Genomic DNA, 16,661 nt, shown 5'->3' with positions numbered 1-16,661 from the left:
GTCGGTGTGGAACCAGTTATGGCTATAGTTCTGGGTCTTGGGTTGAGATTGGACTATTGAGAATTGAGAAGAATGAAGAAGAAAAAGAAGAAGAAGAAGAAGAAGAAGAAGATAAAGGATAGAGTGATAATGATGGGTTTGGGTGTGGCCATTACGGGGATCTAAGTATAGGGAATGGGTAGAGAGAGAACAGAAAGGAGGCTTGTTTTTTCTTTGTTAATTTTTTTGGATTGAATTATTGTTTTTTTGAAGAAACACCACTGTGTTGGAATGAAGTGTCACCATAATCAATCGGAGATCGTGGCAAACAGTGACGGGATGGGTGGGCAATGACCGGAGGTGATGGGAATGGTTAGGGTTAGCGTTTGGAAAATTAGGGTTAGAATGTTAGGGATGAGGTTAAAAATGTAACTTCATGTTTGGACAAAATTGGAATTAAAAAAAAAAAAAAGAGATTGAGGGTTCAAAGAAAAAAGGTAAGTGCTAATAGCAGCACTCTCATGATAAATTATACGAGTTCAAACAACACCCTCTAATCTAGAATATGGGCAAGAGGGAATCTGGCGTCCTACAACTTATTATACTAATGTTTGCTTATTTTGGGAAATGGGTTGACTTTTTAATTTTTTAACTATTTTAGTTTGAGTTAAAAAGTTTTGTTTGAATTGGATTTTTTGACCTTTTTTTTAAAAAAAAAATTATAAAAGAAAAAGTAAAATGATAATAATTTAAATGTGACATTTTATCTTTTTAATTTTTTAATTTTTTTAATTTTTTTATGACTATTTTAACCTTTTTAACTTCCTAACCCAACCTACCAAAGGAATTTTCATGAATAATTTATATTTATATGATTCCAATAGTGAACCTAAGCACCGGTGGCTGGAGGCAAGCAAGTACTAGCCGTTAAATTAATGCCAACCAAGGTGTAAATTGGTAGTCCCAACCACGTCTTTTTTCAGTCTCAAGTTAAAATAGTTAAAAAATTAAAAAAATTAAAAAGTTAATTCATATCTTAAAACGGAAGCGGAGAGAAGTCAAATCCTATTTTGATCTTGATACATTTTAGTATATTAGGGCTCGTTTGGAAATTAATGTTTTGACTTTTTAAAGAAAATGTACAAAAAAATGTTCTTTCCATCTCAAAATATTAGTCTATTTTTAGATATTCCAACTTTTTTAGTATTATAATTGGATTTTGGGTGCCTGCTGTGCACCCAGCACATTATGGGTTCATTTCGGGGTCCGATTTGACAATCCGTTCACAATTTAGAGTACATCAACTAGAACATACTAGTAAAAAATCAAGTTAATCGAATATCGTTAACATTTTCATGTACTCACATTTGTATTCATTTTAATACTTTAAATTACAATGTCATTTATTTTTGTAGATACAAATGTGAGTAAATGAAATGATTAACGATATCCGATTAACTTTATTTTTTATAAGTATGTTCTACTTGATGTATCCTAAAATGTGAACGGTTTGGATTATCAAACCGAACACCGACATGAGCCCATAAGGCAGCACAACAGTGCCTGCTGTTGGGTGCACAACAGACACCCCAGATCCATTATAATTATTACACTTCAAAAATATTCAGTGTGTTTGGTTTGAGTTTTTTGAATTAAGTTTTTTTAAAACTGAGTTTTTTGGTTTTCGTATTCTTTTGTTTTTAGTGAATATTTTTTAAATTTTAAACATTTTTTTTACTTTTTTAGATGCACCTTAATTAGATGTATCTAAAAAGTAAAAATTTTGTGAAAAATTATTTTAAAAAATTAATAAATACATAAAAATACAAAAAATGTACTGAATTCTTGTATTTTTTTGTATTTTTAGTATTTAGTGAATTTTTAAAAGATTTTTTTTACAATTTTTTTTACTTTTTAGATGTATTTATGTTAGGTGTGTCTAAAAAGTAAAAAATTACATAAAATATTAAAAAAAACAATAAAAACAAAAAAACACAGAAAATAAGAATGTAGAATTTTCTGAAAAGTGTTTTCTGAAAAATGAAAACAAGCAAGCTGATTAATTTTCAAAAATTATTCTTTGATAGTACAATTTTGTATAATGTTAATGTTAAAAAATGACAAAATAAGAAATTTATGTTATTTTAGTTCTTAATTTTTAAAAATAAATTAATATTTTGAAGGATAAATTACACTGACACCCCCTAAGATTTATGTTTATTACAGTTTTTTCCTTCACATTTGAAAAATTACACTGACCCCCCTTGCCAGTGTAATTATTTGACGGTGTTAACTTTTAAGTTAAAATGACATATTTACCCTTAACCTTTTACACATACTTTAAAGGGTAAATTAGATTGACACCCCCTGAGGTTTTAATTTAATATGGAACCCCCGGGCATTTAAAAAAAAAAAAACTAATTTAATAAAAATAAATATGAAGAAATATATTTAATTTGTAAAAAATTACTTCTAACCACTCGAAAGATAAAAAATTATATAAAAATGGTAATTATTTTTTATTTTTTATTTCTTAACCAAATTAATTTTTAATTTTTTAAAAAAAAATTCTAAAAATCAAACCATACATAGCCTAAGAATCTTTTGATAAGTCATTTCTTACGTTGGTAACTTATTTAATTATTTGTTAATTTTGCAATATTTTTACCATCTGATGCCTGTTTGGTAACCATTTCATTTTTAGTTTTCAATTTATATTTACAAAAATTTAAAAACTGTCATAAAAACTTGTTTGACAATTTTTTTTAGTTTATAAATGGTTGTCTCAGTTTGTAAATTTGAGGAAAAAATATAAATTCAAAAAATGAGTTTACGTTGATTTTTAAACAGAAATTTAAAAATTTGACTAACAATTTTTTTTTTCAATTAATTTTTTTTTTCAAATAATTTTTTTCCAACTAATTTTTTCTTTCAATGATTTTTTTTTTCAATGAATACTAACCGAGGGGGCAATTGGTAATGCTACTTTAAACCTTGGGGAGAGAATTGTAATTTCTAAAATATGAGGGGTGTCAATGTAATTTACCCAATGAGGGAAAATTTGGTATTTAAAAAAATTAAATTGCTGACATCAGCAAAATCTTTTAGTGGACTTAACAGTTAACTAACTGATGGAGCAATCTATAATGAAACTTTAAACCTCAGGAAGAGGGGGTGTAATTTCCAAAACATGAGGGGGAAACTATAATACACATAAACCTCAGGGGTGTCAATGTAATTTACCCTATTTTGAAATAATAAAAAATAAAATAAGAGATTAATATTTTAGAATGAAAAGAGTTAGAATAATATGGCAATTTATAAGCATGCTTGGTTATCATTTTTCAAAAACATTTTTCAGAAAATTCTACTTTTTTATTTTTCGTGTTATTTTTATTTTTATTGATTTTTTTTAATATTTTGAGCAATTTTTTTAATTTTTAGATATACTTAACATAAATATACTTAAAAAGTAAAAAAACATTTGAAAAAAACCTTTTAAAAATTCACGAAATACCAAAAATACAAAAATATATGAGAATTCAGTACATTTTTTATATTTTTATTTATTTATTAATTTTTAAAAATATTTTTTTACATACATCTAAGTAAGGTACATCTAAAAAAGTAAAAAAAATGTTTAAAATTTTAAAAATATTTACTAAAAATAAAATAATACGAAAATTAAAAAATTCAATTTTCAAAAAATTTAATTCAAAAAACTCAAATTAAAGCCACTGAATTTATGTTTTTTTTTTTTCAAAAATCGCTTGCGTGTTCACCTATTCGCGAAACGTACGGTATGAATTTATGGCCCAATTCACAATCAACAATGATTTATCCCACTAAAAACATCACCACTAATAGCACTAATGCATTAAAAAAGTAAAAAAAAAAAAAAAAATACAACTCCAAAATCAAAACATCACATCATTAATGACGAAACTCACTACCACCTAATTAGTGGGAGCACTAATTATTGCTCCCAAGCATTTTTCATTCACAATTGATGCGAAGTTAACGCCATCCCCAACAAGAAAGATTGTTTATAAAAGTCGTTCCCTATAGGGCATTCTCTATTCTTGCACAGTCAAAATTGAACCATGAAAGTATACAGCAAAACAAGAAGAAGCAGAAGAAAGCTTATCATCGGCTGTACTTCCTTGGAACATTCATTCGCTGCTGAATTAATTGCCAACAATTCAGATCTCCTAACACAGATCCTAATCCGAGTCCCAGCAAAATCCCTAATCAGATTCAAGTCGGTGTCAAAGCAATGGCTCTCTCTCATCTCCCACTCCCAATTCGCCTCCGACCACGCTCGCCGAAATCACCACTCCTCCGTCTCAGCCTTATATTTCTACTCAAACCGTTGGTCTCCCGATGAACAGCTACAGTCTGTATCAATTGCTGGACACCAAACTCTTTTTCCCACACTCTCCTTTCTCGATGGTGTCGTTGTATCAAGTTCTGCAACTACGATTGAACGCTCTTGCAATGGTTTAATCTTGTGCTCTAATGGTTTCAGAAAACATCCATATATTGTTTGTAATCTCACCACAAAGAAATTCTCACTTCTTCCTGCTATTGGTCCCACTTCATCTGAATCGTATCGTAAAAAAGCTGCTGCTTTCTTGGCTTTTGATCCTGCGAAATCGCCTCACTATAAAGTTTTATTGTTTAGTTACAGTTATGTTAATAATGAACACTGGGTTGAAATTGAAATTTACAGTTCGCAGACTTCGTCTTGGAAACACGTTTCTGTGCCCGAACCGCGAGCTGTGCCATTCAAGTTCAGCGTGTTTTGGAACGGAGCAATTCATGGTATGAGCTATGCGAATGTTCATGCTCGATTTGAGGTTGAGGAAGAGAAATTTATACAAACCCCAATGCCTCGAAACCCTAAAATCCTTTCTCCTGATAAGATTAGGTATTTTGGAGAATGTGGTGGCGATTTGCTTCTTATTCAGACTCCTCAGCCTTGTGCTATGGGATTAAGCATCCTTCAGATGCACAGGGATTACTGTGAGTGGATTGTGAAGTACCGGGTTAATCTTAGACCCATTTTATCTGTATTTCCTAAGACAGAACGCAAAACCATAGACACATGCTCTGAATTTAATGTGCTCTGTGCCGTGAAGGGAGCGAATGAAAAAGATTTTACACTGGTGTTAGCTATCCGGGGCAAAGTTATTTCTTATAATGTCATGTCCAAGACATTGAAGGAGCTTCATGATTTATCAACAGAAGATACTGTTCATTGGGGAGCAAGTTGGTGTAATACTACTTATCAATTCATTGAAAGCCTATCACCTGTTTGATCATTGTCCTACATGTTTCTACTTCTTTCTTCAGCATATGGTACGTCCCTCAATAAACTTTTCTATATTTATATAAGTATTTGTTATTGTTAGTTTCTTGGTCTATGATGCTATGCTACTATCATCTTTTGATATTTAGATTCTTCATTCATCAATTAAGGCTGAATTATCAATTTTGTTGCTTTATATGTGAGCCCTGTTTTGACCACAGTAATTCATTCACTCAAGTATCATTTAGATGGTTCTGATTACCAAAGAGGGTATGTTAAACGCATTCACTTCCTGGTTTTAATCTCCTAGTTATGATGTAGTCGGGTGGAATGGTTTTAAATGCTCATGGGGAAGGAGTAGAATATATTGAAACAAAATGTTTTGAAAAATTGTTGGAATTTCATAATTGTCATCAACTCAAAGAAATCAATCCGCTGTTTGCAACTGCCATTAATTATTAGTAGTTCCTTTTCATGAGTTTCTTCTTTTGTAAAATGCTTCTAGTAAGACCATGTTGCTTCACTAGTTCTTCCAGAATAAAATGAATTTCCTTAACAAATCTAGAGATTTAAGGTGTTAGTTTACATAGGAACCAATAATTGTGTTCAAAACTGTATAAATAACAATTAAAAATTTTAAAAAAAAATGATAGAAAAAGAGAGAAGAAATAGAGAAGCACAAATACTGTATAATTTGATTTAACATGCAATTGCGATTTAAAAAGAGTGTTTGAGTTTGGAAGGCTCAACTTGGTCTCTTCACATAGTCAGGGTTGGATTGAGTCTATTAATTTGGTCTACATTTGTGTTGTTGATTTTTCAGTTTGTTTTTTATTGGAAAATTCCAAAGATCAATTGGACGATAGTTAGCTCCAGAAATTGAATATGGTCGGTCCAATTTGAGAAACCTAAATATTGAACCTTAGTTTGAGAACTGCAAATTGATTATAAAAAAAAAAAAAGTTCCAAAACTGCAAGTCTTATGCTCAATTTTCAAACTCCTGCAATTCCATTCAGTATCAATTCAAACAGTACTCTGATGCGATGCCATTAACTATTCTTGTGTTATGTATATGTGTGTGGATATTGTAATTTCTTTTCAGTATTCTACTATTTGAAAAAGACATATGACGCAGCTTGAGGGTGTTAATGTAAATTGTAAATGTAAATTGTACTCCACCTACCACCTCCACTTCACCTAACACACTCAACTCTACCTACCACCTCCACTTCACCCCCTACCAGCACCACCACAATCTGCTACCTTCTCTTCTATATATAGGAGTTGTAATCAATATCAAGATATACAACAATCTTGTAATATATCAATCAAAACATCAATAATAATATACATCTCAATTTATTATTCTTACATGGTATCAAAGCTAGGTTAACAACCTAGTCATTTTCACCGGCGGGCGGCAGCCTCGCCTTGGCCGCCCGCCGGACCTCTACACATCTCTTACCTCCTCCGTGTGCCTTGCAAAAATCAGTGCTACCTTGTGCACTCTTCCCACACCCTTCGGATTTGCATCGCTTGCTCCCACCGTGACGGACACAAACGTCAGTCCGTCCTCCACTCCAGGCGCCGTCGTTGTCACCGGCGACCAACACCACCTGCCGCCTCATCGCCGAAACACTCTCTCTTGAGTACACTCACCATTTTCTCTATTTCATGAGTTATCAACACTCACAAATTCCTAGATTAACCACCACTGCTGCCCTATTTGGAGCTTTCTTCTCAGAGCATTTCTAGATCTACATAAAACTGCTGAAGAGCCTCCGGCTCCTCTCTCTCTTCCTCAGTTCCCAGAGATGATTATGACTGCGATCGAGGCTCTGAACGACAAGAACGGTTCCAGCAAGTCGGCGATCTCGAAGCACATCGAGGCCACCGCTTCCGGCCGCGTCTCGGCGGCGCGTTGGGGTCGGGCTTCATGTAGTTGTTCTTGACCATGACGAGCTGACCGCTCTGCTTCATCTTGTTCTCGGTCTGACACGACCGAGACGCGGCCGTCCGCCGGAGCCCAAGGCTCAGCCGCCGCCTGACGCGGAGGAGGCTTCCCCGCCGAGGCCTAGAGGCCGCCCTCCGAAATCTACTGATCCATTGACTCCACCTCACTCTGGCAGCCAAAACAAATGGGGTTTCAACAACAATCCCACTACCCAATGCCCTTTACTCTCTCTCTCTGACCCATCCACCGCCCCCACACCATCCTTTGCTTTCCATTATGTTATTCTTTATTTTTTTTTTTTTTTTATTTTTCTCTCTCTCTTTTTTTATTTCCCTTACACACTCTCTCTTTCTCTCTATACATCATTCACTGCCGACACCATCCCTCTCTTTCCCGAGCTGGTGGTGTCTTTAAAAAAAAAAAAAAAAAAAAAAAAAAAAAAAACCACAAAAAAAACAAACATACTCATCTTCTCCACTGCCCCATATATCTATCTATATATATTTATATATATTTTTATTGTAATTTATTACTCAAACACACTCTCTCTCCTCCTATCTCCCATTACTTTGCTGGACAATGCGCCAATTCCTCCTCTTTACACAAAAAAAAAAAAAAAAAAAAAAAAAAAAAAAAACCCAACAATTTACACATTTGCACAAGCCTCTTATTTTATTCATCTCCGGGATCAACCCCGCTCACAATTTTACAAAAAAAAAAAAAAAAAAAAAAAAAAAAAAAAAAAAAAAAAAAAACAAACAAACCAACAAACAAACAACAAACAAAGCACCCACACCCACAGTGGGATTTTTCTTCTCTACTCTGCCGTCGGTCTCTTCTTCTTGCCTCCGTCCTGGGCGGCCCTTGCCGGTGTTGCCTCCGTGTTTCCCACTCCACTGGGCATCATCACTACGCCCTGCTCCTCCACTGCACCATATGGCGGCCCTCCAAATCGGAACATCACGGTGGCCTTCCGCTTCAGCTCCTTGTTTTCTGCCCTTAGCACGCTTATCTCTGCTCGCGCATCCTTATACATGCGTTGGAGCAGAGCCAGCTGGGAGTTTAATTGTTGCACCTCATTTGTCCTACTCTGCAGCCGGTGCGACAGATTTGTAACCGCCGTCATGGACTCCACACATGTCTTCAACGTATACTGATTGGCCTCCACATCCGACTGCACCGCCATTTTTTGCTCCACAGACCGCATCGGAAAATTCAGCGGAGCAAACCCAGCAGTGTTTGGTTGCGGTTCACTGGCCACCGCACCAGTTCTCTCTCCTGTGGACTCGTTGAGGTCGGGAAAGAGGGTGAGCAGCCCGCGGGAAGACGAAGCCATTTTTTTTTTTCTGGGCAACAGAGTGTTATAGAGAGTGTTACAGAGTATCTTCTCAGCAAAACCTTCTCAGCAAAACGAAGAGTTTTTCAGAGGATTTTCGCCAATTGTTTGTCTTCGCCTCTGCCTCAGCTCCGTCTTGGTTAAATAGCCGAGGCAGCCACGCGCATCGCGCGCCTCTTCTCGCCGACAAACTGGCACGCCTTTTCATGGCACGCCTTTTGATGCATTCGGGCACGCCTTTTGATGGCACGCCTTTTGAGGGTGCGGGCACACCTTTTGAGGGCACGACTTTTGAGGGCTCGATATCTACATCCATGTATATTTTTTGGGCAGCCTATATACACACTCATACAGTGTCTTTTCCACCGGTCAGCTTTATCAATCCCTTTGTTTCAACCTCAAATAGGTTTCTATCTTCCCACCTATTTGAGTTTGAGGGGGGGTTATACCAGTATCATGTATAAGTCGCTCATGGCGCACTCCCTAAGTCGCCTCCTCGGTGCACCACCACTGTCTGCTACATCGGTCCGACATGACCCCATAAACTGTCCCGACATTGATTCCGGTCAGCTGCTACAACGGTCCGACATGACCCCGTAAACTGTCTTCTACAACGGTCCGACATGACCCCGTAAACTGTCTTCTCCAACGGTCCGACATGACCCCGTAAACTGTCTTCTACATCGGTCCGACATGACCCCGTAAACTGTCCTGCTACATCGGTCCGACATGACCCCGTAAACTGTCTTCTCCAACGGTCCGACATGACCCCGTAAACTGTCTTCAACAACGGTCCGACATGACCCCGTAAACTGTCTGCTCCAACGGTCCGACATGACCCCATAAACTGTCTTCTACATCGGTCTGACACGACCACACAGTGTCTTCTACAACGGTCCGACATGACCCCGTAAACTGTCTGCTACAACGGTCCGACATGACCCCGTAAACTGTCTACTACAACGGTCTGACACGACCATACCGTGTCTCCTATCCTGTTTTGTTTTTATTTATCAGTTTACTTTCTGTTTTGTTACTCTCTCCAAACTCAAGTTGGCTAGTACCTATCCTCCTTGAGTTTGAGGGAGGCTGTTAATGTAAATTGTAAATGTAAATTGTACTCCACCTACCACCTCCACTTCACCTAACACACTCAACTCTACCTACCACCTCCACTTCACCCCCTACCAGCACCACCACAATCTGCTACCTTCTCTTCTATATATAGGAGTTGTAATCAATATCAAGATATACAACAATCTTGTAATATATCAATCAAAACATCAATAATAATATACATCTCAATTTATTATTCTTACAGAGGGTTTGCTTGTGGGTGCTGGGACATCAAAAGCAAGAGATACAGGAATCAATGGCATCTTTGTTTCCTTTCCTACGCCCGTTTTGGAGATTGTAGACTACTCTGATGATGCAAATTAGACTTTGATCGGTGTCAAAAGGAAAGAATGAGAGAAAATGCGTGAGAGCAGAAAAGAAAATGAGAGAGAGAGAGAGAGGTGGGAAAAAAAATATTGTGGACCACTCCCACTATCAAAATTGAAGAGGGATGCTAGACTAAGGCCTCGTTTGGCAACCGAACTTTTTAGCAAAAAAGTCAAAAAGTTACTAAATTAGCCAAAAAAGCCAACAACCCATACCAAAAAGTCAAAGATTCTCTTTTCTCTTTACTTTTTGCACATCTTTTCGTAAAAAGTCAAAAAGTCATCCCAAACATACTAGTTTTTTTTAGCTCATATTTTAGCCAAATAGCCAAAAAATTACTAAATTAGCCTGTTCCCAAATGAGGCTTAAATATCCCAATTTAACCAGATCACATTTGTGTTAATAAAATAATCTTAAAATTATACTCACCGTTAATACAAATGTGAAAACATAATATAATTAAGAGATTAAAGTGGAAATTTTGTTCTACAATGATCAAATTGAAAAACAATCCATACTTTAAAGGGGAAAATTGTAAATTATCCTATTTATTAACGTGGCCAATTCCTTAATAATTGTGCTTTGGGCGGAGGTTCGTTTGTAAGAGGCAAACACACTGCCATTTTGAGTGGCAGCAGTAGCATCCCCCCTCTCTCAAAAGAGATATACATTAGTAATAGAACACTATATTGTCACTATTGCCGTTGATTTTTTTTTTTTTTAAAGAGTAAATTGGTGATGAATCCAATTTAAGTAGGGTATAAGGTATTAGGTACAGTGATTATTTTTTATTGATAAAAGGTATATCTTTTGTGAAATAGTTTGGTGAAAAGTCCTTTTGTTAGTTTTGAATTATATTTTATTTCCAATTTTACCCCTTAATTTATCTCTTGACTTTTTTTATTTGTGGACTTTTTTTGGACTATCTATTCAAATTTATATTTATCCATTTAAATTTATATCTATCTATTCAAATTATTTTCTATTTGTTCAATTTTTTCCCTTTCGGTTCAAATTTATATCTATCTATTGAATTTTTTCCCTATTTGTTTAATTTTTTCCCTAGCTGTTCAAAATCTATGAGTTTCTCTATTTATCTGTTTAAAGCCTGTGAGGTTCTCTATCTATCTGCTTGAACAAAAATAAAATGCAAATATCTTATTTATTTGTTCAAATTTTTTATTTGTTAAATTTTTTTATTTGTGTATTTTTTCGTTCAAAATTTTTTTTTTTTTTTGAAAAATTTATCTATTCAATTTTTTATCCCAAAATATTTTATATGTTCAATTGGTCCACCCTACCTTTTACCAGAAACATGTTTTGAACTAATCTTGGTCAAAGCTGCTAATTGAAAAAAAGTTTGTAAGAGATATGTTTTGTGTATGTTTTATCTGTATAATTTTTAGCTGCAACAACAAACTGCATAACAAAATCACAATCAATTACTATATGTTCAAACCACTACCAAAAATCACATAAGCAAAAGGAATTTTCTAAGAAACATATCAAAAAAAAAAAAAAATCATTCTCAAACACAGATGATCATCAAAAATCAAAGAAGCAAAAATCAAATGCATTTTCCCCTCTTCTCTTTGTGATCTCTATTTCCCCTTTTTCTCTTCCCCTCTTTGTGATCTCCTTATAACTGTTTGTATTTGTTGAAATAAGAACAGATCAGTAGTAGTTCTTTGTTCGATTGCTGAGAAAACACGCACACAAACACAACAGCAAAATAAATAGATACAAAGATGAAAAATCAAAGAAGACGTGAGAGCTCTCTTAACCGGAGGAAAGACATACACACATAGATAGCCACACTCCACACTACACTCAAAAAATGCTTTACCTCATTCACAAAGTAGAGCACAATCCTTGCAATTATGGAAAAATAAAGTTAAAATAAAGATTAAGAAATGATTTGATAATTAGCTTTTCAATAGATGAATTTGATTAACCAATTTATGAATTTTGACAAATATAATTTAGATATATATATCACGAAACTCACATACATTAATTGAAGTTACCAATTGTGTCAAATTCTAGAGAGAGAGAGAGAGATTTTGATTTCAACTTCGATACTGTCAAACTTGGATTCCATTTTCGATACGAGAAATAGAGAAGATAAAGCTTGCGCAGGAAATGTCTGAAAGTTCGGTCTTCCTCATCATCCGTGTTTTCAAGCTCGTTAAACCAGTCTCCATTTACAGAGACCTCCACCTCTCCTCTATCGTCCCCATTAGAGCTCTCTACTCTCACTCTCTCTAGCTCTCCAAATCCGCCTCCGCCTCTGCAAGAGCGTCACTGATGACGACAGCACCGAGATCTTCCAGATCTACTATATAGTTAAATATAGATCTTATTGAAAAGTATATACATATATAAAGAGAGAGAGAGAGAAAGAGAGAAAGATCTGGTTCTAGCACCACCACCGTTGTCGCTTCTGTTGCTGTCGAAGGGGGATAAAGTGTGTGGCGACGAAGGAGTGAGCTGGTGCCCTAGCTTCCTTAAATCCATCGTCGGAACTCCGATGAGTCTATCGTCCGATACAGAAACCCTAGGCCGACAATGATGGTTTCGGAGAACGATGATCAGAGAGATGATATATACAGAGATATATATGACAAGGATTGACCGAGGAGGGGCTGGCAAGGGGCGACCGCTGCCCCCAAAGTTTTGAAAAACCCCCCCTAGATATAGTAATAAAATTACAAATTGTAATGACACCAAAATGCATATCATGATTATATTAATTTAATTATGTGTTTAATTTTAATTGTGATACGTGCCATGTGTGATTCGAATGCTAATTATGTGTTTTGTAAGAGTTTTGAATCCGTATCTGTTTATCGTAGGAAAATCTATTCTGAATTGTACTAAAATCTGAAATTGAGGATTGTAAAGGCTACAGAAACCAAAATTGATTACTTTATTGTGATCAGCATAATTTTTAGAGTCTATTGTGAAATTTATTCATTGGGCTCTAACTCACTAGTTAATATATGTATATAGGTGATCAAGCACAGGAACAAACTTAGCGGCGTCGACCTGAACCCTGTTTTTGTCGAGCCAACTACCATGCCATACTATAAGGTTCCAAACTGTCATGTGTCAAGGCTTTTGGGTGGTTCAAGATTCGCCCATCTATAAATGTGAACTAATGATATGAAGTTTTTGTTCTATGACTTTTGATAACGAGATTTAATTCCCTAAGTTATGTTATGTTTTGTACATATGTAATGCCTTGAACTTGATATAAAGGTTTGTTTTGTTTATTTAAGTCTGCACAGCTCATTAGACGTTTTATTTTATTATATATTGGCTTTCGTTAGCCCTGTTTATTGTCAACTGTTAAGTAGGCCTTTCGTAATCACAGATTATTAACCGGTTACAACACTAACCTATAGGGATGGGTTTGGGTCTGGGTCGTGACACAAATATTTTTAAATTATATAGGTTCGCCACCCCAAAGTTTTTGCAAAAAATTTAAGAATTGCCACTCCCTAAATTTTGTACTTTAAAATTTAATTTTTTTTGATAAATACTAAATAATAATAATAATAATTTATTTTTTAAGTATGATTACTTTTTATTTGAAATTTAGTATGTTAAAATAATTGAGAATTTATTTGTTAATATGTTAAAGTCCTTTTTGTCTAATTAGGGCTCAAATTTTTTAGTTGTTTTCTTATAACTAAATAAAAAAATTTAAAAAAAAAAAAAAAACTGATTACTCAAGAAGATACAAGTCTCAATTCTATGTAGGTAGCAGTAGCCTACCTAGAGCAGTCATCACATATTCAAAACAAAAAAGCTTCTCTTCTCTTTCTTATTTCACAACCAGTGAATCCAAATCATCAAAACCAGTGACCGAAAACACAATCTCGCTCTCATGCGTCCCGAGTCTTCCGGCATTCAAGATCGTGATTCCTCTGGCAGTACTTCGGCACTCTCTCTCTCTCTCTCTCTCTCTCTCTCTCTCTCTCTCAGAAGAAGAAGAAGAGTTAGGGTTTATTATTTGGGAAAAAAAGATTGGACTATGAACTTGGTAATACTGGTAATGGAACCATTTGTGTAATTCTCAGTCAACTATTTATGCTTTTGTATTACATTTCTATTGACTTGTTGCTTGTTATGTTAATTTTTTTATTGTTTACCCATTGAAAATGACATGTCATTTGTTAGATTAGATTATATTGTTAGTGTGCTTCTTACCTAGTGAGTAACAAAAATTGTTAAATAATTTTCAAGTTCTTAAATCAAATTGAGATGAATGTTAGGTGAATTATGGTGAACACAAAAAATTGATTCTTTCTTTAAGAAAAGAGGCTCTCAAGATATAGAAGTTAATGCAACTACAAAACCTCCACTGATAATGTTGAAGCTTCTATTCTTGAACAATGTCCTTGTAAAGTGCCTAGAATAGAATCCAAAGAAGTTGATACATCTTCTTTGGTAAGGGATCCAGGACTACGACCACAAATTTTGGATTATTTGATATCTCAACGTGATGAGATTCGACAAGCTTACATCAAATTTGGACTATACCAACCCGACAACCAAACTTTTGAAGAGAATAATGGGCGTCATTTTTCTAGCTTCTTGGTACAAGTTATTTCTAGATTAGCTAGAATATTCTCCAACCAAACATTATGCCTTTTGTCTTCCTTGCTATCTTTTTACAAAACCGAATGGATGCACTACTTTTAGCGCTTTCATTTTTGATGGATTTTCTTCATGGAAGAAAGTCAATAGTAGGAAGAATTGTGCTTTCTTAACTTATATGGGAAAGAGTCCTAATTCATCGCACATAATTGATGTTAATTCTTGCCATGATTTAACAAATCATTCACAACACATTGAGAATATAGTTGACAAACAAACTTCTCAACAAGTTGCAAAAAAACCATTTGCGGTTGAAGACTACGATAGATGCTGTCAAATGGCTTACATTTCAAGCTTGTGCATTTAGAGGTCGCGATGAAAGTCATGATTCTAATAATCGAGGGAATGCTATTGAATTCATAAAGCTCTTGGCATCTTATAATGCGGATGTCGCAGATGTTATGTTACACAAAGCTCCTCAAAATGTTTCATTCTACTCGCATCAAATTTAAAAAGAGATTCTTAATATTTTCTTTGAAAAAATACAAAGATTCATTCATGAAGAGATTGATGAAGCAAAAACTTGCATTATAGTGGATGAAGATCGAGATGAATCAAAGAGGGAGCAAATGGCCACTGTTGTAAGATTTGTTGATAAAGATGGTTTTATAAAGGATCATTTTTTTGACATAGTTCATGTATCGGATACAACATCAGCAACTTTGAAAGAAGAAATATGTATTGTCCTATCTCGTCATAATCTTAGTGTACAAAATATTCGTGATCAAGGGTATGATGGTGCTAGTAATATGCGTGGAGAATGGACTGGGTTGCAAGTTTTATTTCTTCATGACTGTCATTTTGCGTATTATGTTCATTGCTTTGCTCATTGAGTCCAATTAGCATTGGTAGCGACAACAAGAGAGGTTATACCCATTGCCCAATTTTTTTCTTATCTGGCTCTCACAGTTAATCTATGTGGCTCTTCTTGTAAAAGCATGATCAGTTGAAAGTTGCTCAAGCTGAAGAAATTGCAGCAAAACTTGCCATTGATAAAGTTGAAACTGGTAAAGGCAAAAATCAAGTTAGGATATTGAAACGGGCTGGAGATACTCGATGGGGTTCTCACTTGGGATCTATTTCCAATTTGATAAATATGTTTAGTGCAACTTGTTCAGTCTTAAATATTGTCATCAATGATGGAGCCATCTCTACTCAACGTGCAAATGCAGATGGAGTTTATGATATGATTACATCTTTTGAGTTTGTGTTTAACTTACATCTTATGAGAGATATTATGCGGGCAAATGATGATATTTGCCAAGCTTCGCAACGTAAATCCCAATATATATTGAATGCAATACATCTAGTGTCAACTACAAAAGCACTTGTCCAAAATATAGAGAAGATGGATGGATTCCTTCGTTGGAGAATGTTCAACTATTTTGTGGAAAATATGACATAGATATTCATGATGTGAGTGCTCGTTACACATCTGATAGAGTTCGTGCTTGTCACCAAAGAGATCACATTACTATTGAGCATCATTTTTGGGTTGATATTTTTACAGTTATATATGATTCTCAATTACAAGAATTGAACAACAGATTTAAAGAAGATGTGATGGAGTTGCTTATTCTTAGCTTTGCTTTAGATCCTAGGGATCATTATAGTTTGTTCAAAATTGAAGATATATGCAAGTTTGCAAATCAATTTTATCCTATTGACTTTACAGAGCAAAAAAAAAAAAAAAAAAAAAAAACATTTGAAATTTCAATTGCAAAACTGCGAGATTGACATCCTTGAACATCTTGAGTTTTAGCAGTTGTTGACAATTTCTGACTTGTGCCAAATGTGGGTAAAAACAAGGAAGTCAACAATTTATCTTCTTGTCGATAGATTAATTCGTCTTGTTCTAACTTTACTAGTTTCTACGGCTACAACAGAACGTGCATTTTCGGCAATGAAAATTGTAAAGAATAGATTGCGCAACAGGATAGAGGATGATTTTCTTTCAAGCTACTTGTTAACA

The 16,661-nt window shown here is 34.8% G+C and overlaps 2 protein-coding genes across 2 annotated transcripts; both read left to right on the top strand.

Annotated features, from left to right (window-relative positions):
- Nucleotides 1-4,016: 4,016 nt before the first annotated feature.
- LOC145824536 (F-box protein At5g07610-like) lies at nt 4,017-13,304 on the top strand. The gene is made up of 2 exons (XM_082924538.1): nt 4,017-5,340; nt 13,037-13,304. Exon 1 carries the CDS (start codon nt 4,083-4,085, stop codon nt 5,298-5,300), a length of 1,218 nt encoding a protein of 405 aa, XP_082780664.1. The 5' UTR covers nt 4,017-4,082; the 3' UTR covers nt 5,301-5,340; nt 13,037-13,304.
- Nucleotides 13,305-13,916: 612 nt separating this feature from the next.
- LOC145823660 (uncharacterized) lies at nt 13,917-16,094 on the top strand. The gene is made up of 5 exons (XM_082923158.1): nt 13,917-13,962; nt 14,439-14,629; nt 14,896-15,092; nt 15,180-15,465; nt 15,627-16,094. The coding sequence occupies exons 1-5, from the start codon at nt 13,917-13,919 to the stop codon at nt 16,092-16,094; spliced, it is 1,188 nt and encodes a 395-aa protein (XP_082779284.1).
- The last annotated feature ends 567 nt before the right edge of the window (nt 16,095-16,661 follow it).

This window comes from Camellia sinensis, chromosome 4, assembly GCF_055761805.1.
Source record: "Camellia sinensis isolate YWXY chromosome 4, ASM5576180v1, whole genome shotgun sequence".
Classification (NCBI taxonomy): Eukaryota; Viridiplantae; Streptophyta; class Magnoliopsida; order Ericales; family Theaceae; genus Camellia; species Camellia sinensis.
Note: the sequence above shows the minus strand (reverse complement) of the source record. Positions and strands in the feature narration are given on the sequence as shown.

Bases quoted from the DNA above. Each gene is read 5' to 3' on its own strand.
- LOC145824536 (XM_082924538.1), top strand. From the start codon at position 4,083: ATGAAAGTATACAGCAAAACAAGAAGAAGCAGAAGAAAGCTTATCATC.
- LOC145823660 (XM_082923158.1), top strand. From the start codon at position 13,917: ATGCGTCCCGAGTCTTCCGGCATTCAAGATCGTGATTCCTCTGGCA. The intron at 13,963-14,438 runs GTACTTCGGCAC...GTCCTTGTAAAG, and splicing joins AGATCGTGATTCCTCTGGCA to TGCCTAGAATAGAATCCAAA. The intron at 14,630-14,895 runs GTACAAGTTATT...TTGAGAATATAG, and splicing joins GTCATTTTTCTAGCTTCTTG to TTGACAAACAAACTTCTCAA.